Source organism: Spermophilus citellus (assembly GCF_964194105.1).
Source record: "Spermophilus citellus genome assembly, contig: SCAFFOLD_297, whole genome shotgun sequence".
In the NCBI taxonomy this organism is placed as follows: Eukaryota; Metazoa; Chordata; class Mammalia; order Rodentia; family Sciuridae; genus Spermophilus; species Spermophilus citellus.
The window spans coordinates 19383-43823 of record NW_027673140.1 but is presented as its reverse complement, the minus strand read 5'-3'; the positions used below and the strand labels follow the sequence as shown (position 1 = coordinate 43823).

At 35.9% G+C, this 24441-nt stretch overlaps 1 protein-coding gene across 1 annotated transcript in view; it reads right to left on the bottom strand.

Moving 5' to 3' along the window:
- Positions 1-24441, bottom strand: part of LOC308640061 (collagen alpha-1(XIV) chain-like) — a gene marked incomplete at its 5' end in the record, with an annotated part of 83707 nt that overhangs the window by 40520 nt on the left and 18746 nt on the right. The window contains 6 exons of the mRNA XM_081312117.1: positions 7427-7480; positions 7829-7882; positions 8977-9072; positions 12690-12743; positions 19676-19762; positions 22282-22359. Of these exons, the coding sequence (XP_081168243.1) occupies positions 7427-7480; positions 7829-7882; positions 8977-9072; positions 12690-12743; positions 19676-19762; positions 22282-22359 (423 nt within the window). The remainder of the gene's footprint in view (positions 1-7426; positions 7481-7828; positions 7883-8976; positions 9073-12689; positions 12744-19675; positions 19763-22281; positions 22360-24441) is intronic.

Sequence of the window (24441 nt, the reverse complement as noted above, 5' to 3'; positions counted from 1 at the left end):
TCTGGTCTAATTTCTTCATTTTTGATACATTTTTATTTGACTTTTGTGTAGGGTGAGAGATAAGTACCTAGTCTCATTTTTTTCTACATATGAATAACCAGTTTTCCCAGAACTATTTCTTAAAAAGTCTATCTTTTCTCCAAAGTATGATTTTGGCACCTTTGCCAAGGTTCAGACGACAGGATCAGGTGTATTGTCCCTGTGTCTTCTATTCTCTGCCATTGGTCTCTATATGTATGATTACCATAGTGATTATATGTTTTTATGTCAGTACCATGCAATTTTTGTTACTGTAGCTGTGTTGTATAATTTGATGTCAGGTATTGTGATGCTTCCAGCATTGCTTTTTTTTTTTTTTTTTTTTTGGCTTAGAGTTTCTTTAGCTATTCTGGGTATTTTGTACTTCCAAATGAATTTTAGAACTGTTTTTCTTTTTCCAGTTCTGTGAAGAATGTCATTGGTATTTTACTAGGGAGTGCATGGAACCTGTATATTTCTTTTGGTAGTCTGGCCATTTTAACAATATTAGTTCTTCCTATCCATGAACATGGGAGGTCTTTCCATCTTCTTGTGTCTTCTTCAATTTGTTTCATCAACATTCTACAGTCTTCATTGTAGAGGTCTCTCATCTCCTTGGTTAGATTTACTTCTAGGGTTTTTTGTTTGTTTGTTTTTGTTTGGTTTGTTTGTTTTGAGGTTATTAGGAATGAGGTTGCTTTCCTTATATTTTTCTCAGCAGATTCGTCATTGGTATACAGAAAAGCTGTTGATTTTGTAGGCTGCTACTTTGTTGTATTTGTTTATTAGCTCTATCAGTATTCTGGTGGAGCTTTTTGGATCTTCTAAGTATAGAATCATATCATCTGCAAATATTGACAACTTAACTTCTTTATTTTCCATTTTTATCCTTATTTCCTTCTCTTATTTAGTTGTTATGGCTTGTTTCTAGGACTACAATGAGTAGGAATGGTGAAAATGGACATCTCGTTATATTGTAGATTTTAAAGGAAGCAGTTTCAACTCTTTCCCATTCACTAAGATGTTGGCCTTGGGTTTGTTTTATAAAACTTTTTTTGATGTTGTGGTAGGTTCTTTCTATCCTTAGGTTCTTCAGTGTTTTTTGTAAGCCATGAGTTTGATTTAAATCATAAATCAAAAATTTTCTTTACTTCTACTGGGATGACTATGTGATTTTGTCCTTAATTCCATTTATGTGGTGAATTACATTTATTAACTGCATATGTTAAACTATCCTTGCAACCCTGTAATAAAACCAACTTGGTCATGATGTACCATCTTCTTAATATGCTGTCAAATACAATTTGCTAATATTTTATGGAGGATTTTTGCATATAAATTCATTAGGGATATTGGTCTTTAGTTTTCTTTCCTTGATGTGTTTGGGATGAGAGTTTCCTGGCTTCAAAGAAATATTTTAGAAATCTTCCATCATTTTCTATTTCACAGAATAATCAGGAGCACTGGCATTAATTCTTATTTAAAAGTCTGGTAGAATTCAGCTGAGAATACATCTGGTCCTGGGTTTTGCTTTTTTGAAAGGCTTTTTATTACTACTTCTATCTCACTGCTAGTTATTGGTCTGTTTAGGTTTTCTATGTCCTCTCAACTCAATTTTGGCAGGTCGTGTATATCCATTTCCTCTAGGTTTTCAATTTGTTAGAGTATAAGTTTTCAAAATAGTCCCTAATGACCCTCTGGATTTCTGTTATGTCTGTGGTGGTTTCTCCTTTTTTCATCTCTAGTTGCAGTAGAAGTATCTCTAAAGCTAGGAAGAACGTGGAACTAAATAAAGGCTCTAGGAGCTGTGCCCTTCTAAGATGTGCACAGATTTGCTCCTATCTAGGTAAAGGTACAGTGATCAAAGAACTGTGTTTTTATTGGTGAAGCATCAATTTCTACTTAAGTAAAAAAAATTATTTTGTGGAAAGAAAGAGTGTGGTATTGGAAGTCTGACACTTCCTAGCATTCCAGTTCCTTCAACTTTGTGAGTTTCAGGTTCTTTGTCTGTAAAGTGAGGATAACAGCGCCTAGTGTTTGTGGTTATCCTGAGCATTAATGAACATGACTTTTGCAAAGCACTTTCACATATTCAATTCTTAATGGCTATGGTTGCAGCTGTTTTTATTAAAATAATCTGTCAAGTCCCAATTGAATATACTATTACCACTGCTGTGACTGAATGGATTTTTTCCTGGGATTTTATAAAAAATCCATCTAGACTCACAAAGGAAAAAAAAATCAAATCATTTTCACAAGTTTCATGATAGAATCTTACATTTCCTTTTCTGAAGCAGGAAGACACTCAAGGGGATAATAATCACGAATCTCAGTATTTCACAAAATATCCTGTAGAAGAATCTCCCATTATTGCCTAACACTTATGATGGGAATAAAATCCAAATAGTTGACTCAGGCTCAATTTCTCAAGTACACTTTAAGTCCTTCTCACTTTTAACGTAATGGGACATTCAGTACAATATGGCCTTTGTGTATATCAAACCCACATAATTAGTAAGCATGTTTCAAGTGTCTTTTCAAGGCAGAATCCAAGAAAATATTTTAGAAAACCAAACTTGCATTTTTTAGACATTTTTTTTACAAATTTCTAAAGCCACTTAATATATCAAGTATAGGCATTATAAAATGTTCTGGCTCGGGGCTGGGGATGTGGCTCAAGCAGTAGCGCGCTCGCCTCGCATGCGTGCGGCCCGGGTTCGATCCTCAGCACCACAAACAAACAAAGATGTTGTGTCCGCCGAGAACTAAAAAATAAATATTAAAAAAAAAACCTCTCTCTCTCACTCTCTCTCCTCTCTCACTCTCTCTTTAAAAAAAATGTTCTGGCTCACTAGGTTTACCTTAAAAATAGTGAACACTACTAACATACCTAAAATAACATTTCATGTGGAAATGCTTTATATAAATTAATCTTCGCAACAACCCTATAGAGTCAAATATTATATTTTTCTGTTTACAACCAAGGAAAGTGTCTTGGAAACAGTAAGTAACTAGTCCAGTGTCATGAGCTGGAGTTTAAGCCCAGGACTGGCTAGGAGTGAAGTCTATGCCATTCCCCACAGGACCATCCTGCTCCTCGGTAACCTCATGGGTTCATCAGCATCCAGATGCAGAATACTTTCCACAGTGTTTCATCTTTTATAGATGAGGAAGGCAGGCTATGGTTATGGCATAGGTATGCAGGGAGCAGTAACCTGGGGGCAAAGAAGCACCCGAACTAAGCTTACTTGTAAGTTAGAAGCTAGCATCCTATGCCTTCCAGTACAATATTTTGGTTTTCTAAAATATTTTCTTGGATTCTGCCTTGAAAAGACACTTGAAACATGCTTACTAATTATGTGGGTTTGATATCCACAAAGGCCATATTGTATGAGTGCCTTCCAGATGCTATAAAAACAAATCTCTTTGGGGCTGGGGATGTGGCTCAAGCGGTAGCGCGCTCGCCTGGCATGCGTGCGGCCCGGGTTCGATCCTCAGCACCACATACAAACAAAGATGTTGTGTCCGCCGATTACTAAAAAATAAATATTAAAAAAAAAAATTCTCTCTCTCTCTCTCTCTCTCTCTCTCTCTCTCTCTCTCTCTCCTCTCTCACTCTATCTTTAAAAAAAAAAAAAACAAATCCCTTTATGACTTCTATTTCTCCTCTCTCTAACTTTATAAAGAAATTTTAGGAATTGGAAATTAAACATGATTTTAAAGTATCTATTGGGATTACTGGCCAGATAATTGGTAGTAACCCTCAGAAGTAGAAAGGCAGTTGTTTTTTATTTTTATTTTTTTTACAGTTAGATCTATCTATCGATTGATTGTTCAATCGATCATCTTGTCTGTTCTTTCTGGTTTCCCTAAGGACCATCTGGATGTCTTAGGTGGAGGCTGCAAAGTCCAACATATACCAGAAGAACTCAGAAATCACAAGAGAGGCCCCGAGCTCACAGACACCAAGAGAGAGAAAGGAGATAAGAGGGAAATGACAAGATTTACAGCAGAAAAGAAAGATAAGACCAGAATGGTTTTAGTTGCAATAACTGGGAATGAACCCTGGACACAGAACTGCATTTAGAAGTTCAATGTGAACATGCTTTGTTGTTCAGTGTGGCCTGCACAGTGGTCTTTTGGCTTCCCAGCCAGAGGCGGAAATTTGTTGGGTGAAGAGGTCCAGCTTGTGCTGGACTTGCTTATGGCCTCAGGCCGAGTTGAATAAGAGCTGCCTCTTAGAATCCAAGATTCCCCTTGGGAAAAGCCAGAATCAGCTAGAAATATTCAAAGAAGAGATGTTTCACCTTCCCTTATTACTTGCTAAGATCTCCCATCTTTCAGGTAAATTCCGGTGTAACACTGGCACCGGCTTCAGAAAAGAGGTGCTCACTTTTCCCGAGTTAACACTCAGGGTGATGGTGCTAGGCTTTGCCCCTGAGTTCTTGAAATTAACACGAGAAGGAAAAGATTAAAAAGAAAGATTGTGCAGTAAGGAATGGTGGCCTGCCACCACTACCAGGGCAGACCCTCCCTTGGTGACTCTCCAAGGAGCAGAAGCACTCACTGGATGTCACCAAGCGTCCTTTGCAGCTCCTTCCTTCTGTGCCTAGAGTAGGCTTTGCTCACTCAGGATCAAGGGAAATGAAGTACTGCTCAGTGATCTAAGTTCTGACAGTGAAGGGGAAAAACAGCTTTTCTTCCTTATTTCCTGGTGAAAGCTCTCCTTGGAAATTTTCTGGAAGGTACTTTGCAGAAGCTAGACTCATCATTTTGCTAGTGCTCAGTCTGTGCTATGCCACAGTTCCTGCCATTGGGCTTAGAGGCCTAAGGCAGAGCATGAGTAATCCTGAGGTGTTTGTTCTTAGCACTCTTAGCAGCCTGATCAGGGAGACCTGTCCCTTCAGCAGAGCATGTCTTCTGGGGTGGTTCTCATCTTAGCTCTGTTCACCCCCATTAAAGTTGGCCCCAAGCCTTCTGCCTTACAACCCCACCTCAGTATCTATTTTATTGTTTTCGAATTTTACTATACTTAAGCCCTCCAATCACTTGACTAAACAAGACTGAATAAGAGTGTTTTCATACAGCCTTCCCTCCTTTCTTCTCTAGAATCTGTGAGAAGACCCATTTGTTATTCTGGCCCAAGGAAACAGTCATGCTAGAACCAACCCCATCCTCCCATCTCCTCCAGGTAGTTGGTCTGCAAATTATTTCCTTTAACTATTGAAATTATCTCCTCTTCACTATTCTCTGCAGTCAATAATGAGCAACTCTTTGCAGACTGAGTGTAGTCAATGGCACGTTATAGTTAAGATTATATGTGTATCAGTTAAGATATGGCTAATTGAAAACTATGTGTGGTCCAGGCAGAGCTGTCTGTTGTACATTTCCAGCGTTCCATTTTGTGTGGATGGTATCCCCTCAAGATGTGTACCAGAATGGTGTTGCCCTCAAATGTCTTTTCTAAAACAATAACCATCAGATTTATACCATCTTTTTATTTTAAATGTGGCCCTATAATAAATGAATATTCTCTGAAAACCATATTTAAAAAGGAAGCCCATTCCTATCCAAGTATTCAAAGTAGAAATTAGACACACCCTCAAAGTTTTATTTCTAGATTGAGGGAGAGAGGAAAATAAAATCCAAGATATCTTATCACTTTATTACAGCTCTAAGATTTTAATCCTATAGGAGAACACAACATGTTTGGAGGAATAGCAAAATATTTATAAGAACTCTGTGCTGGTATATTGATTTTAAAAGAAAGAATTCTAAAACCAAATGATTCAAACACCAATCTAACATGTTTAATTTGGGAGTTCTTTGCCAACACTGTGCTCTACGCATAGATAAATCAAATAAACTCACTCAACCAAATCTTTGGACTTTCCGTTTTCAGACCTTCAGGAACCACGAAGGAATCTAGGTGTGTAACCACACAGGATCTTAACTGAAGCTCCGTGCCAAGGTGTATAAATACTTCTAGACACTCCCTCCACATATGCAAAAGCCCTACATAAATCTGACTTTCACAGAATGACTTCTTTAGACATTCACCTAGACATGTTTTACATGTTAATTCCATTGGATGAACAGAGACTACTATGAGATTTTAGGCAAATGAAAGTTTCATATTTTAAAAAAAATGGAAGGGACTTAAGAGCCTATACCTACATTTCCATAGGAAAAAATCAATTTCCATATTCTTGAGCAGCATAGTTGCCCTGACCTAAAGGCGGGCTTTGAGCAGAGAATTAATTGAGTATTCCTTGCAACTGTTTGCTAGCCTCATGAATATTGTACTGAAACCCCAGTGAACACCAAATGTGTTATTTGCTGGCTCTAAGTGGTTGCCATTCTTTATAATTCAGTCTTGTTAGAAACTGTGGAGCTGTTGAAACATGTGCAAACATGTGGCAGATTAAGAAGATGGTCCTTCCCTCCCTTGATGAAAATTTAATGACTTGTTTTACATAAATCCTTGGCAAAATAGATGCTTTAAATGAATTTGTGTTTACCTCTCTAGCTTTGTCTCTTGACAAACTCCTTATATCTAAACATATGCAAGCTCATCTCCAGCCACACTCAACTATATGCAATGGTGGAATGCCCCACCTTCTTCTCAACCTCCATCCTAGTCTGTGCTGTTTTCTCTGCTTGCAAGTTTTCCTTTCCTTACTACCTGGCCACCTTCTGTCTTTCCATCAAGTCTCAGCCTAGATGGTAGCTCCTGTGGGAAGCTTTCCCTGATCCACTAAGTCTAGCCTAGTTATAGATAACCATGGATTGGATTCTTTGTATTCTCATAGAGTCCTAACCCATCATAGCATATAATATAATTTCTTATTTAGTTGCATTTCCTGCCAATATGCTATGTATTTTTTTGAGAACAAGAACCTCACGCCTGGCTTGGTGCAAACTTGTTGACTATGCAAATACCAGATGTTAACTTACTTCTTTCCTGACCATTTGTATATCTTATTTTACTGCTATCACTTGAACAGGTCAAAAGAAGAGACAACTGAAATATACTAAATAAATGGAGATTTCTTTATAAACCATATTCCTTAAATTTCTTTAAAGATTATTGATTTCCTTTAGGTTTGTGTCTTAAAGATTTGACAGAATTAGAAAAAAAATCTCTTAAATCAGTGCTTGCAGTTCAGTGCAAACTATGTTCAAGTTTGGGAGCATTCAGAAAGGGATGCTGCTAATTTGCAAAAGTTTGATGGAAGAAATGGACATAGAAGGCCATTAGTGAAGGGAAATGGATGCACAGTAGGTAGAATACAGATTGACAGGAGAAAACCAAAACCAAAACCTTCCTTACATAAGAACTTGTCAGCAGTAGAGCAACGTGGGAGAAGTCCCCTTTGCTAAGAACCAACCTTAGGTAAATTCTTACCCTCTGGCCTGGTGAGCCATCACGTCCAGGTGAACCCACACTTCCTGGCATACCCTAGGTAGAAAAATTGGGCAGAAGAGTCAGATTTAAAGCATGACTTATCCTAGCACCCAGCTTCCTTGAAATGGATCAAGTGCTCCAAACAAATCTATAAGCAAAAAGAAGAACCCTTGATAACTTAGAATTCTGACCCAGAAGTTATTCCCCCAAAAGGAACATCCCGCACAAGAGCTCACATTGAGGGCATCCAGTGGCTCAGAAAGGGCTTAATGTAAATGAACACAAACCAACATCTTTGATATGGGAACCACTGTCAAGGTCACAGCTGACTTCAGAAGCCATGACCTTTCCTCCTTGCCAAAGTTCTGGAGCTGAGAGCAACAGACTACAAACATAAAATACCTGTGGACCGGGAAGGCCAGTGTCTCCTTTCTCTCCTTTATCACCTGGCATCCCCTGAATAGCCAAAAGAATGCAGAGTTAAGTTCACATAAGCAAATTCTTAGTCTTTTCTCCACGGCATCCCCCACTGTTATAACATTTTCAAAATTAAATTGTTTTCACAGTAACATCCAAACAGTATATTTTACTTCTCATATAATGTAGGGCATCTATGTAAATCTTTCCATCCAACTGAACATTAATACATGAGAACAGCTTCAACACAAAATACACAGTCCCATATGGCTAAGCTGAGACTGTAAATACATGAGGGGAAAAGTTGAATATTTCAATGTGATTTGTAATTTATACTTTAAGATCTCATATCTATAGAGATCTGTATTTGGCTAGAAAAACATAGAATGGAAAAGCAAAAACAGAACCTGGCAGATGGTAACCTACAACAAATATTTACTATTAATAATAGTATGATTATACAAATTGGCATATTAATATTTTCTAAAGTGCAAAACAACACCGAAGGGGAAAACTTTTCAGCTAGGGGGACACAAAGATTGCTAAAAACTGTGTCTCAAATGTTAATTTAAGATTAGTATTAGTCTTCAAATCTAGATTCCTATAGTAACATTAATGAAGATCAGTTAATGGAATTACATTTTTTCCCAATGGTATAAAATATCCTTTTAAAGAAAAGCAGCTGTATAACATATACCATCTAAAATATAAAACTCTCAATGGATTGCACTTTGATGCCAATTGAGATAAAGATCATAATTAAACAGCTTTCATGAATCTTCATCCACAGTTACTATAAATCAATAACAAATGCTTACATTTGTGCAACATTTGTTACTTTCTGGTTGTTATCACATCCACTAATAATTTAATCAAACAAGCAATGTACATATATTAAAACCTGATTTTCTTTTGTGGACAAAATGCTTGTAGATGTATGTACTCTTGGTATGTGCACCTGTTTGTTCAAAGACCCCCATCATTGAGCAAAAAATTGACTGTAGCCATAGCTAATGAAGGAACTCTGAATCAATTATTATTTTCAAATGGACAGAGGGCAAAATTTCTTTCTGCATAACTTCATGGAAGAGTGATGACAATGAAACCCATTTGAATATGTGCACAAGACTCACGGGCATTCCTTGAATGGACAGACCACTTGGTCCCTGGGGGCCAGGGGGACCCTGAGGTCCTGGAGGGCCTGTTTCACCCCAAGGGCCATCCGTTCCCTAGAATGCAAGGGAGAAAAGTCATCCTAGAAGTATGTTAGAACCTCTGCTACCTAAAAGGTTATTTCCACTTAAAGCACTGATAATTTATCTCTATATAATTTTCCCCAAGATATTAAAAACAAAGACCAAATTATTTACCTTCCAGGCAAAAGGTCATCAGCACACCATAAGAATAAACACAAGGGGCTGCTGCAATTTTGTTTATTTATTTATTTGCTTCCACAAAGGAGAATGCTGTGCCAATTATGGCATAATTATGATGTGAGTAACCAGACCCTCCACACTCCATAACAAACTCCACAGAGGTAAAAGCTTCAAGACCAGCCTCCTGGGCTGTGAAGGTTCAGCCTTCCAGGTGAAGCAGAGGAGCTGCACCCTCTCCACCTCACCCCTGTCAAGTCCCCTCAGGACACTCCTCTGCACAGAGGATTTTGTGCCTACCTGTTGTCTTCCTCATCCTGATTCTGCCCTCAGCCTGAACCTCCTCAATATCCACCAAAGGACCCAAGGCTCAATATAATTTCATTTCCTTTATTTTCTGGATCAGGCATCTTTTCTACTTCAGCAACCCTTACTTCTGTAGTTAGGACCTTGTGGTTTAAACTACACCACCTTTATAAACTTAGACCCAGAAAAATCTACTTATCCTCAACTTCATCTTCTTCCTTATCTCAGTGACTCCACCTAAAGCTATTTTTTAATAAGACCCCCCCAAGATAAAGGGTATCTTATTTTTTAATTGGAACATTATAATTGGACACATTAAAAGGGTACCATGAAATGTTTTGATGCATGTAAACACTGTGTAATGTTCAAATCAGGGTAAGCATAGCTATCTCCTCAAATACCTATCATTTCATTGTGGTGAAAACAGTCAACTATATAAGTATTATTATACATAGCTACCCTACTGTGCAACACAAATTACTTTTCCTAATTGTAACTGAGGAGCTGTTGACCAACCTTTATCTCCTCAATACTCTGCCCAGCCCCTGGTAACTATGATTTTACTCTCAACTGCCTAGATAATTTCATTTAACATAATGACCTCCAGAATTCCATCTACATTGTCGTTAATGAGAGCATCCTATCCACTTTTATGGTTTATTAGCATTCCATGGTTTATGTACCACATATTCTCCTCCAGCTGATGGACACTTGAGTTATTACCACTCCTTTCTATTGCGAATAGTGCTGCAATAAACATGGAAGTGCAGATGATTGGGGCATACTGATTTCACTTCCTTTGGATATATAACTTGGGTATCATGTGAGATTAGTGAATCCATGACTCGGGACAAAGAATACAAAATAATAAGTGCAGACTGAGTTAATATTTAGGTGGTATGGAGATAAACGCAGGAAATGCCCAATGGTTCAGGAGTCAGGCAAGCTCTGAGCTGGAATGGACTTTGGAGTACTTGAAGATCTATTTATGGTTGCAGTTATTAAGGAGAATATGTTGATAGAGAAAAAGAGAAAGTAAATAAAAATTGGATAAAAATTGGGTAGAAAGGAGGGGAAGAGAAGCCTGAGAAAGAATCTGAAATGGGAAAGCCTAAAATTAGGAGGAGAATAAAAATGGTGTGATGAAGAAAAGTTCAAAGCAGGAAAAAATTCAAAGAGCAAGGTATCCAAGCAAGTCAATGATGGTACAGATCTCAAGTGACATAAGAAACAAAAGATAGGTAACGAATGGATCATTTGTGACTTTAATGAGAGTAATTTCACAGGATCCTTAAGGGGGTCCGAATTCATATGTTGGTTAGAATTGTTTGGGAGGTGAGTGCACTGAATGCACTGAATGAATCCAGGAATAAATCTGGATTTAAAAAAATAGACTGGAGGAGAGAGGAGATGACATAAACATTGCTTAATATTTATAACAGTGTAGTAATATATCATTTGAATGTTATTAAGGAATGGAGAATAAGAATGGGGCAGAAAGAAGGTGGTCCAATCCATTCTATAAAATATGAGACAAATTTGACTGAAAGGTTCCATCAGCACAGTTGCTTTGTGCTTCTAAATTTCTACTATTTTCTGCAACAATATAAAACAGAATACATAAAGGGGCTTTTGACATTGAAGGTATAGTCTGTTCCAACACTCTCCACACTAGTGGGCATGTGATCATTCTTTGTCCAATAAGAGTTTTTCCAAAACCTTCTACATTCTAGTATCTGGGATTTGTCAAAATTGTCATACAGAGATAAACCATATCAGTTGCAGTCCTGTGGAAATGGATAACAGGAATAAGTAGGTGAGTCTGGGATCACCAAACATCTACAAGTTCATTTATCTTCATGATTGGAACCATTGTCCAGTAAGAGGTTAGAAAATTAATGAAATCGGGCTGACAGACGTGTTGGGAGGAGGGAACCAGAATCCACAAGAGCTCACAGGCCTTGCCTGCAGGTGCAACAGAGGAGGACCAACCAGCATCCTTTTGAAAAGAGGCCTCCAACCATGGGCCTTTCTTACAGTGCTGTGAGCGATGGAGTTTATGGAAAGACATCAGTCTATCCCAGAAGATGAAACAAACAGGGAAACATCTTATGATCTGAGCTTTCAATTGGGTAGGACCTGATTAATTACGTTCAACTTTATTTATTTCTGTTTTATCCCCACAGTTTCTCCTGCTTCATCTGTTTCCAACTGAGAATAAAAAATTTGTAATGTTCTTTTCTCTATGAGTAAATGTTACATAAATTTAATAAGTTACCATATTGAAACAGTAAATCAAGCAAGATGGATGGAGAAGAGAGCATGTGGAATAGCATCATAAAAATGAGATGGGAAGTCAAATTATAAAGGACCTTCAACATCATGCCAAAGAGGGTGCATTGTATCTTCAAGACAATATAGCACATCTCTGCAGGTTTTTAAAGAGCATGATAAGATCCAGCATAGACTTAAGGGAGAATAATCTGGGGGCAGATGTGAAGAATCAGAAAGTCAATCCACTGGAGACATGAGACCAGTTAGAAGATTTTCCAAAAGACAGAGAGAAAAGGATGAGACCTGAAATCAATTAGTGGCTGGGCTTCTGCCAGTCCTTAGGATGCCTTTGTGTAAAGTAGAAAAGCATACTTCTTGACATGGCTTGGCATGGCGTGGTCTATTTGGTTGGCACTTTTGTACAGTATACAACCTAAATCACCACACTTAGTGGCCTTGAGCAATAAGAATGGAAAACAAAGCTGTGTATTTGATATATACAGTGGTAAAGGAAGAGGAAGAATATAAAATCTGAGAAATTACCTGGAAGGGACTGATATCAAGCTGTGATTCTGCACAACTCCTCTTAAGATACATTTTTGTTATAGATGGATGAAGACAAAAATGTTTCAAAGAGAGAACTTCCTTGTAGATTAAACCACCCAGAACATTAACACTCTTATTTTTGACCCAGAGATTGTTCTTTTGGCTGAATTACTAAATATTTTTATTAAAAAGCACGAGGCTTACAAAATAAAAAAGAAAAGACTAGATGCAACTTTCATATAGGTCACAAAGATAAATTAGGCCAGACTTAACTCTAAACAATAACTAGTTGAGGCAGGTGGAGAAGGGAGAGAGGGAGGAAGAGACAGACAGAGAGTGCATATTACCTTTGGGCCCTGTTCACCTTGTTGGCCCTTGGGTCCTTGGAGTCCTGGACCACCCTGGCAAACAGATGTTAAGTATTAGCTCAAGACAAATCTCAAAACAGTACATTTCATTCATTTTTCTTCATAATATTGGATTATGTCATTATTATTTTATATAAAGCCCACACATTGTGTACTGGTATATGTTCATCATGCTCTGTAACTGGAGCTCTGCCACCCAGCTCCAGCCCTCCCTGTGGATGATTTCATAGTTTGAGGAAACTTTCTATGCCAAATCCTTGTAAATCCTGAAAAAATTATAGGTTTATTTATTTAATGCTTATATGAGACTACTGTTACTCATGAATAAAAATAATAAGATATTTGTTGGTCTAAAATTATGTAGGTTCTATACCATAACTTTCAGATTCAATTCTTCAATTAAGTTGCAAAAAGCCTGTGAAAGTAACGATAATATTGTTTTTATTTACAGAGAAAATAAAGACAATTAGATTAGTCATTAGTCATTTGAAGTTGCTCCAAGATTTCTGACATATTAATGGACCACCTGAACTGTTTACCAGTTATCTGTAGATACATATCTATATATGTAATGTGTGTGTGTATATTATTTGGATATATGTTTATATGTGTCTAAACATATGAATAAATATGTATATGTAGTCTCTGAATATTTTCATTGACTATTGCATTAAATAAATCTATTTTAAAATCAAATATGGCATTACAGTAAATGGAAAAAGTATCACTTTCTAAACATGGGTCACTTTAAAAATAAATATAATATAAATGGTATTATTAAATTGAGCTAGATTTTTCTCCTATTGAAGTCTGAACCAGCTCTTTGATAAAAGGGAAGTAACTGTATTAAAAGACCTATGTAAAACCAGATAGAATTTCTCTTTTTACTTGAGCAGGAGGATTGACAGATCATTTAAGACAAGATAACTTTCATCCTGTGTGATTCCAATGTATTTCATGCAACATTCAGGATTACTGAAGATGGTTCTGTACACCATCAGCAGAACACCCAAGCTGCCTGGGAATACCCTGCTCTAGGTGATCTCAAGATTCTCTCTGTTATTTTCAACCACTTAAGTCCACTCCCTCATCAACATCAGTTGGTTGCTCATCTTCAAGGTGTTTAATATACAGAACTGCATTATATGTATGTGTATATGTATCTATAGCAAATGCTGCCTATAGCATTATTGTGGTATTATTTGATGTATATAATTTAAATATGTAATGCCATTCTTTTCATATAGGTCTGAATTTTTTAACTAAATATGTTTTAGAGATTTTTTTCTGCATTATATCATATAAATATTAACTCATTCTTCTTAACCATTGTATATAACCAATGTATAACATTATCCACATGTTAAACATGTAATAGCTTATCTAGCCATTATTTTATTATTTGAGTTATATAGTTTCCCTCCCCCAAAACTTTTTATTATTTAAACAATGTTTCAGTTAACATCCTCATCTGTCCCTTAAGGAAAAATGTTGATGTTTCTCAGAAGAAGGTTCCAAGAAATAAAATTGTAGGTGAAATGTGATGAATATGAAGATATATTATTAAATTGTACTCAAAAATAGCTGTGCTAGTTTATGCATCTGCTGATAGTTTAAGGAGATCCCTGTTTCCTTAAATTTTAACCAACACTGGTGAGTACCAAAGTTTACATTTTTACTAACGTAACTGGTAAAAAAAATAATAATATCTTATTCCTGTTTTAATTTTCACTTCCCAGAATTCTACTGATTACATATGTTTTCATAAGTTTTTCCATTTGTATTTTATCCTAACAGTGACTACCTGCTTATACACTTGGCCTTTTTTAATTGGGTTACCTGTGTTTACATATGAGATACACATATGAGCATCTGCACATGTATATGTGTTGTGTAGATACATGCCTCTTAATTATGTGGTAAAGGTTTTTACTCAGTATCACATACTGTCAGCTGGCTTTGGAGGAACCTTTCTTTTCCCTTTTATGCCTGCTTCTAGAAAGACTAAAAAAAGGCAGACATTTGTTTTCCCAGCTTTTCTCTGCAAGTAGAAGGATGGTCATGTTCAATAGATTTGACCAACTGGACCAAGAAACACAGCCTAGGCAAACAATGTGGAAGCTGGCACACCCCAGGTCCTTGAAGAAGGTGAAGAGTGTCATTTGTCTTGGGATTGTTTACCTCTGAAATTTTGTTGAACAAATGATAAATGCCTTATTATCAATCTTGTTTCATCACTATATTAATCAAAATTTCTGTCCCTTGCAGTGAAATATATGCCAGTTAACATACTCATTTATCACAACTCTTAAATTCTCATCTTAACTGGTTGGTTTGATCTGAAGGTTTTGTCCAAATGTGACTATCTCCCAGATATTTATGCCAGAGGTATCATTTCTCAAAACCAGGGACCTTCTTATACTCCTAACATATGGTTTAATGGGAACACTATACTACTGTTTGAATTCTTAAGTGAGAACATAATCAAACCATGTTCAATTCATCAGATGGAATTTATTAAATATTATTTATATCCTATCTTAAAGGATTTATTATTCTTTAATCAAAATATCTGAAAGCTTCACTAGCTTTTCTCTTATTTTATAATTTTTTTCTCAATTCAGAGTCCAAACTTTCTCTTTCACTTCTCTGTTGCTACTTTCTCATTTGATTCTAAGGTCATAAATATTTCACAACTGGTTGCAGCAGCAGTACAAAGAGAAAACACTTGAAACCCCTCAAGCTACAGATGCTTATTATTTAACATTGTTAAAATAAAATATGCATTATTATAATTAAGAACTGAATCCTTAAGTGCCAGGAGTAGAGAAGAAATAAAAAAAAAAACTATAGCAGACATGAGCACTGAGACTGCCCTTGGGGAGGATAGAGAAGAATGCCCAGGCATGCAGCAGAGCTGTGTTTTAGAGCCCACACAAGGCACTGAAATGTGAACTTGGGTCCATGATGGGTCGGGGAAGAGCTGAATGGGAAATGCTTTTTTTTTTTAATGAGAAATTTAAAAGGATATGCTATGCATGAGTTGGATAAAACAATGGGTGACTGTCAGGTGAATGGTCAGATGTTCTTTCTACAGTTGTGATGGGAACAGAGCAAAATCTGTAATAACCATCAAACTGTCTGTTGACAACATCCCAGATGCTGTCAGAAACAAACAAAAACAATTCAGGTGAACAAAACTAAGAATTTACTACCAATAGTTTCTTTCTGAAGGAAGATTCAAATGAGATAAGTGAGATAAAAAAAATGATACTGGAAGAAATTGTAAGAAATATCAAATAATGTAGGCAAGTCTTAATAAATATTAATTTGTAATAAGTAGTAATAATAATTTAGATGTCTAATTATGATAATAATACTAAAATACTAGATAGCAAAACAATATGAAGACAGCACTAAAATAATGGATAGCAAAACAATATAAATTACAGAAAGGATGATCCAAGGTGAAAGAATTCCAAGGATATCATATTGATTTAAAAGAAGCTAAAATATTCTTTTAAACTCATTAAATACTTCTGCCAAGATTTCTAGGCAAACAATAAATATTACAGATATAACATAATTTTATAATTTAGTGGAGTGTAAAGAAAAAGAATGAGAATTTTTAAAAAGTATATAAAATGTCAATTATTTATGTTTGTCACATATATGTATATATACATTATACATACACATATGTATGAGAAACAGAAAGCAAAGCAAATATTTGGTGTGAATATAAATCCAAATACTTATCAAAAACAATAGAATGGACTAAACTTTAAAAGAAAGATTGTAAGATCAAATTAAAAGTAAAATTTGGCGTATCTTATTTAGAAAGGTCTAAAATATAAAAGCATGGAAATGCTGTAACTAAGAGGATAAAAAGATATATACCAGAAAAGTAATACCAAATACAAATATTGAAACTATATTAATATTAAACAAACTGGAATTGAGGCAAGAAGCATAGATACATCTAAAGGGTTCATTCCACAATTTACATAATAAGTCATTATGCAGATAATAGAAAATTCCTTGACATGTTAACACAACCTCAGGACCCAATGACAAGAGAATTTGACAAAATAACAATTGGAGTTGGAATTGCTAAAACATCTCTCCCAGCAACATAAAGAATTATAGTTAAAGACTTGAATAACCCAACAATTGGATCTACTAGATTTTTCTATAGACTTCTAAATTCCATGATTAGAAAACACAAACCCTTTTAAAGCACACATGAAACATCTGCAAAACTTGACGAAAGTTCTAAAAAATTTGACACGTGGCAAATATCAACACATGTCAAAGTATTGGTATTAATTATAGAGACTGACTTCCCTAATCAAATGCAAAAAATGTCAATATAAACTGGATATCAAAAAACCCACATGACTGGAAATTTTAAAAAAATACTTCTAGAGAAATTACAGGTAAAAGAAGGGATAAAGAAAAATATGAACACAATAACTCACAGCAATATTAAATTTCCCCACATTACAATTAAAATGTGTACAGAATACAAATTTCCATAATCAGCAACAAGCAAATCACAGATATGGAAAAGATATTTGTAAACCCTCCCTTTAATAGAAAATTTGTGTTCAGAATACTTAAAAAATTATCTTTCATTGGGAAATAACAATATAGAACATCAGAAAACCAAAAGCGTTTTAAATAGATATCTGTAAAAGAAGAAATTTAAATGGTTTATAGAATAATGGAAAATTGCTCAATCTCATTATCACTGAGGGACAGTCACATTTAAAATAGCAGTGACATAGGAAATAAGAAAAACTCTTCTCTGACAACACCAGCCAGAGCTAGTGAGGATGCAGGGAATCCAGATCTCTGCCACAGACCCTCTGAGAGGGAGGTTGGGACAGCCCTGGAAGAGTGATTAGGGGCTTCTTCACAAGGTTGAAGATGCATCCTTATTCTCCAGCAAGCCCAAGTCTAAATGCTCTTTCCAGAATACTCATATATGTGCAACATACCCATTGTAACCATGTTTGCTGTAGGAAAATATTCCACTGTAATGAGTCAATAAAATGGAGTTTATAGAGTGGAATGCCTTACAGCAGTTTCAACCAATGAAGTAAATGGTAAATACTGACCAAGATAAATTTCAAATACATATTTTAGGTGAAAAGAGGCAGGTGCAAAAAGCACACCCTTATAACATTTACATAAATCTCAAACATGTTACTATAAAGTATGATATATTTTAGGAATGTATACTTATATAGTAGGAGCACAAAAACATATAGTAATGAAACTGTCAACTCTGAGGGAAGGCAAGAAAAGGGAGGTGGGAAGAGAAGGAATGGGCTAAGGTCTTAGATGCATAGGTAACTTATTGCAACCTGAAACCACAGAGTGAGCTAAACAAAGGCAAAATGATCAATCTTGGAGGTGGGTACAAAAGTGTCTATGGAGTTATTTTAAAATATACTTCATTTATTAGGTTCACAGAAAAATTGACCAAAACCATATAACCCTGCCTTCATACAGTAAAAATACATGAGGATTTTCTCTGGGGGAAAAAAAGTATTCTCTGGCATATACATAGGTGTGATAAACAAATTTTGGCCACAAATTAGTAAACTTCTAATTTTCTAAAGAAAAGCATCCAGCACTTTTCATATTTTAGTGTGCCTAATACTTATTGATTCCCACACTGTCATGTTGGAGAGTCTATAGATTCTAATAAATGTTATATCTAATAAACTGTAACACAATATTGCTTTGTATTGTCCTGAAGTCAAAAGGAAAATTTGGCACAGAGTTGAAAATAAATATTTGTTTCCATTTTCCAGATTAAACACAATACTTTATGTTTGATTAACATTTTATAATGCACAGAGTACATACACACACATTGTCTAGTGTATTTCTCATAAAACCAGTTAAAGAGGTAGGTATTATTTTATACTTGAGAAAACAGGAATACAGGTGGTTCAGGGACTTATTGTTTAAGTCTGATGCTTCTACCATTACTCTACTTCTTTGAGTGTGTTTAAAAATAAAACAAAACAGTGCTTGGTTTATATATCCAGAGTTTAAAAAAATGTTCTATGTGCCAGAGATATAGGAGAAATTTTGAGATACATTTCAGATGCATTCAGCAGGATCTCTTTCTTTTTGCTCAATTCAGGAAAATTATGTTGGTGGAGCCACCCTAGGGGGAGTTTGCATGCTGCAAGCCAGCTGCCAGTGAGGGCTACCTGCTGCACATGAGCTGACTGTGCCAGGCCACCTCTGGCACCCAACATGCAAGGGCAGGCCATGCATGAGCACATTCTCCTTCAAGGTCTAGGTTTCTTAATTTGCTAATGCATCTTTTCCATATTATCTATGTCTTTCTGCCTTAATACTTTGCCATTTCCTGACCACAGAGCAGCTAGATCAATCTTATCTTAAGAAACACCAATAACCCCAGTTTAGCAGGTAAGAAATATTATGAGTATTAAACATAATACAAAAAGTTTATCCAAAAAGTTTATCATAGTAAATTCAAAGACCTAGAGAGTGCAATTATTTACATTTTCTATTTTACAAAAATGTTTTCTCTCTCCTTCTTTCCTTTCTGTAGGAAGTTTATTACAGTAGGAACTTTGTTCTCAGATGGGTATATTTCTGGTGAATGAAAAATTGTCCCTTCACATATAAATTTTGAGACAGAATGGGCAAAGGGAGAGTATGAAAATTCTACAGGTTACAAGGAGAGGACCAAGAACTGAAACACTCATACTAAAGATAAGCCACAATAGCTTAAAGGAAAGATGCTGAACATTCACAGAGACTTGGATTTGAAGTCCCACTTCTCCTAGCTGTGTTCTTTAGCTGAGTTACTAAATACCTCTATACCTCAGCTTATTCATGTGATTAAGATGGCAAATAGTCATTTACTACAACAGTCAGCAAAACTACAATGAGGCCAAACTAGAATGACTTACTGGTGGCCCAGCCGGTCCCAGAGCCACTTTGTTGGTTTCAGAACAGGAGCAGGAATGGGGGAGGTCTGGGCAGGATTCATCATCCCTCTGAGAGGAAAATAGATAGCACAGTTGTTAACAAGACAGTTTAAACAAATGGCTTTGCTAACCCAAAGAAAATACTTTAAGACATTTAAAAAAATTTTAAGTGAACATTTGGCCAAAAAGGCAGTAATCACACCTTTTCTGAAAAGAAAACGACATGAGGGCCTAGTGAATCATTGACAATCACCACAGCAAAGGAGTTTCTAAAGCTGGAGTGAGAATCCAAGGGAAGATAGTGAGTTAGAAGTGGGTACAAACTATTCCTGGTACTATTTAATTAATTTGGAGTAACGGTACTTTATGAACTAAAGGTCCTGAAAACTTCCGTTAAGCTACACTATTTTTCCACTTCAAAGGATAAAAGAAAACTTGTTGGAAAGCTCAATCAAAACAGCCACATCTGTACTAAACCAAACAAAGAAATAAAACAATATTAAAACAGTGTTTAAACACACCATCGATTCCCTGTGACAATTTCATCAACTGCTTACATTCTGTGGCTAAAGATAAGAAAAACATGACATTGACCTCAATCTTTGGGAGAGGCAGCCATTTTTCTTCTCTCTTAGAGAATTTTCTTGCCCTGTGACACAACAAGATAAATTAGTGATGTCAGGCTCACTAATCTATGCTGTTGTGTCACGGGGCAAGAAAGTGTAGAGAAAGACAGAGCCCCTGGGAACAGCTATTGAACAACTGGTCAATATCCTTTTTGGAGCAATCATCAAAATGAACTTAGCACCAGGATAAGAAACTATAGAACTTCGCAAAGTCCATCAGTCCCTTTAGATAGAGAGAAAATGAGCTTCATTGCTTAAGACTTTGGGGCAGTAAGGTTAGATGAGAGTACATCACAGGTGACAGTTAAATTACCGACTGAAAATAATCTGAGTCTCTAAAATATTCACGACAGAAACACAAAAATGTTGAACAAATGGCCTGTGTATGCTGAATACACTTTTTTTCTAAATGGTTGACTGTAGTCAAAGATTTCAGTTCTACCTCCTGCTAAGCACCTCCAGCTTGATAACTGGTCAGTCAGACTAAAGTACAAGATTAACCCTCCTGAAAGATCCCCAAAATAAGGTAACCAGCAGGCCACTGAGGTCCATTCTGTGATGGTTCTGCCATTAGTACTGACTGCACTTCCACCTGTGTCTATGCAATTCATACATCTGCAGCGATAGAATTAGGGGGAAAAAAACAGTAAGGGCTAGTCCTTCCTGGGAGAAGTGGAGATCTAATTTTTGCTTGAAGTTTCATTAGATTCTGAATGCTTCCTCTTCCGATTTCCAATCTATCTGCACTTAAGCAAAACAGCAAGGTGTGTAATTTAATTCCCCACTAGAGTTTATTCAAAATTTATTTTGATGAAGAAGGAATTATAACCTCTTTAAACACAGGCTGCCATGAATTTTTTCCCTGAAATACATGTGATCTGGTGTATAACCTTATAAAATAGAATCTTAGATTTCATGAAGGCCTATCCATGTTCATTCTGCATGTTTAATTATTAGGACACATCTAGACCCTATGTCCAACCACATAGGGTCATTCATTCTAGCTCATTTATCCTGAGGATCCTAAGATACAAATCTATTTTATATATGTATGTATGTATGTGTATATATATATATATATATATATATATATATATATATATACACACACACACACACAAATATGTCCCTTTAAATGAATAATGAAAAATGGTTTAGTTTACTAATAACATTACAGGGGCCATATTGATCACGGCTATAGTTCCACAAAGGTATGTCAGGATGCTCTGGGTGCAGTATTAAGCTCATTGGGACACAGTGAGTGTTTTAAAAAATCCAAGGGAAACACAGCAATATTTGGTACCCATTGGACTTCATGTGATTGACTAGCTCAAGGTAGTTCATGGTTTCAAGAGTATATTTCAAACACTTTTTTGTATTTCATATTTACTGGATATTTTAGTAGTTGCTATGATGAAAAGCAAGTACCATGGGAGAAAGTAATGTGAAAGAAGCAGGGAGGGACATGTTTTACCTGTTTTCAAGATAGAAAAGCTACTGGAATCCTCAGTAGATACACGCATTCCATGAGTAAACAATTATAGTTATTTAAGAATAAAATACAACAATCAATTTTCAATTCATATGTATTTTTATGGTTATTGAGTTGTTAAGAAATTCTTAGTAAGATGTTTGGACCTCATTATTTCATAAATGCACTGTCAAATATTTCCTTTGACTTGGAGTGCTATGAAAAAAATTGAGATATGAAGGGCTCTGTGAACTAGTAAATGTGGTACCATCTGGACCATGTGTCAATGGCATCCCCAGATTGTGCAGGTTACACCATGTTGTTGTCATCTTGTTGATTTCTTGTTTTTATTGTCTTCTCCTTAACCTCTTCCTAATTTTGATTATCATCACAATGAATTATTTATAAGTATTGTGAAATAGCATCTCATTTTCAGAAAAAAAATTGAACATCATTTTTTAAAAATTTCAATAGAGATGAAGAATTCTTACCAGGCCTGGAATTTCACAGCATTTGTCCCTACTGGCCCATGATGTGGAGCAAATGATGTCAAACATCTGTAACTGAAACTATGATTTAAAAAGGAAATAAAAGAGATAAAATTAAGTGTGCTCTTCATTGTAATGATTGATATATTACATAACACCAAGACACTTATAACCAAAGTATACTAAAATAAATCCAATAATATCAAACTAAAACACCAAGATACTTATAACCAAAGTATATTACAATAAATCCAATAATATCAAACTAACTTTGTTCCTTAAATATAATGATATAAGATTTCGTCTCAAATTATTCCACCATCTAAACCTTCTTACTTATCACAACCTCCTCTATCCACTTCTATCTAGAGAGTAAGCTGAGCTCCTTTGTGAAATCCTTCCTTGTAAGTATCACCATAGCCATTCTCAATGCCCTGTAGTCACACTTGTCTCTTGCCATTTGCCACCATACATTGCAATTATTCATGTTACCTCCTCCTCAGACTTAAGGGGCAGGCAAACACTCATTTTTGTATCATGTATAATAATATGAGGCATATAATAAGCATCCAGGAAAAACTTTTTAATTAACTGTTTATTCTTTTGTGCATATACTTGGCAAATTTTCTTCAGTGCATAAGGTAAGCCAGATATTACACAACCTTTCAGGGTACAAAAATCAGGGGGTGGGATGCATCTGCCCCAGAAGAATTCACAGGCAGTTAGAGACCAGCACATAAATGCTGAACAGCAACATGGTTATGTGCCATGACAGATTCATATTTGGTATTGTGAGAATGTGAGTTAAGTGTATTTTATTTGAGCCATTGATCATGCTGGAAATATTTAGACAATCTTGCTTTATTCATGTATATTGGCAGTTACTCAATGTATATGTTGAAATATACAGAAACATCTCTATAATATCATTAAGTGCTAACACTAACTTAATAACCCAACCATTTCTTATTAATTCCTTTCTATATTATTCTCAAATATTGAAAGTGTCATCAATCACAGTGCCGGGACAGACATGAAACTCTTCATTCTAAACCTGCAACCTTCCTACAGCAGATGGTGTTTTCAGCAAGGGCTGGAAACTTCGGGGGGCTTATTTTTGTCTATGAAGTGCTACTCCTCCAGGCCAAGAGCCCTCTAGATGAAAACTAGAATGCCCCATATACAACCCCATGGAGCAGTCACTAAAGGTACCTGCAATGTCACAAGAAAGCCAATTCCAACAGTAAAGAAAATGAAATCAAGCTTTCTGTCATTAAGCACAAGAATAACTGTGTGATTTATTGCAAAGTTTCATTCTAACCAATCAACAAAATAAGCCTTTGTTTGGAAGCAGATGGATGAGTTGAAACATTTTACTTTCTTGATTCTGTGTACATCTAATGTGATGTCTGCTGAAATACCTGCAGGGCTCACTGTCTTCCCCCCCCCCCTAGATGGCCTGACCTCCTACCCTCCCAAGGGTATGATACATGAGCCAGGATAGTGCAAACATAAAATAAAACCATAATAAAAATCTATCAAGTTTTTAAAATTAAAACATTTTACAAAGTATGCTACAATTGAGTTTTATTTAAAAAAAATAACAGCATTAAATATTTCAAGCACAGGGATTAGGATCCTGTGGAACTAACTGCTGGGTATAGTCGCTGATTCCTCCACCGACAGCTGTTTTGAAAAAATTATTTTGTCTTGGACTCTGTCTTTTCATCTGAAAAAGTAGTGTAGTAATACAGGTTGAGCCACTGCTAATTCAAAAATCTAAAATCTCAAACCTTTTGAGTGCCAGTGTGATGTCACAAGTGGGAAATTCAACACCTGACTTCACAGAGAAGGTCTCAGTCAAAATGCCAGTGCACTAGAGATACTGGATAAAATTATTTGTGGGGCTATGTGTATAAAATAAACATGAAACATCAATGAATTTCGTATCTAGACTTGTATCACCTCACCAAAATATCCCATTATCAAACATTCATAATGGGATATTTTGGTGAGGTGACACAAGGTGATACAACATTCCAAAATCTGAACAAATTCAAAATCTGAAACACTTTTGGTTCTGAGTATTTCCAGTGGAGAATACTCCATCTGTAGTAACTATTCTTAATGTTTATTGTGAAGAACAAGTGAGATAGCATGGAG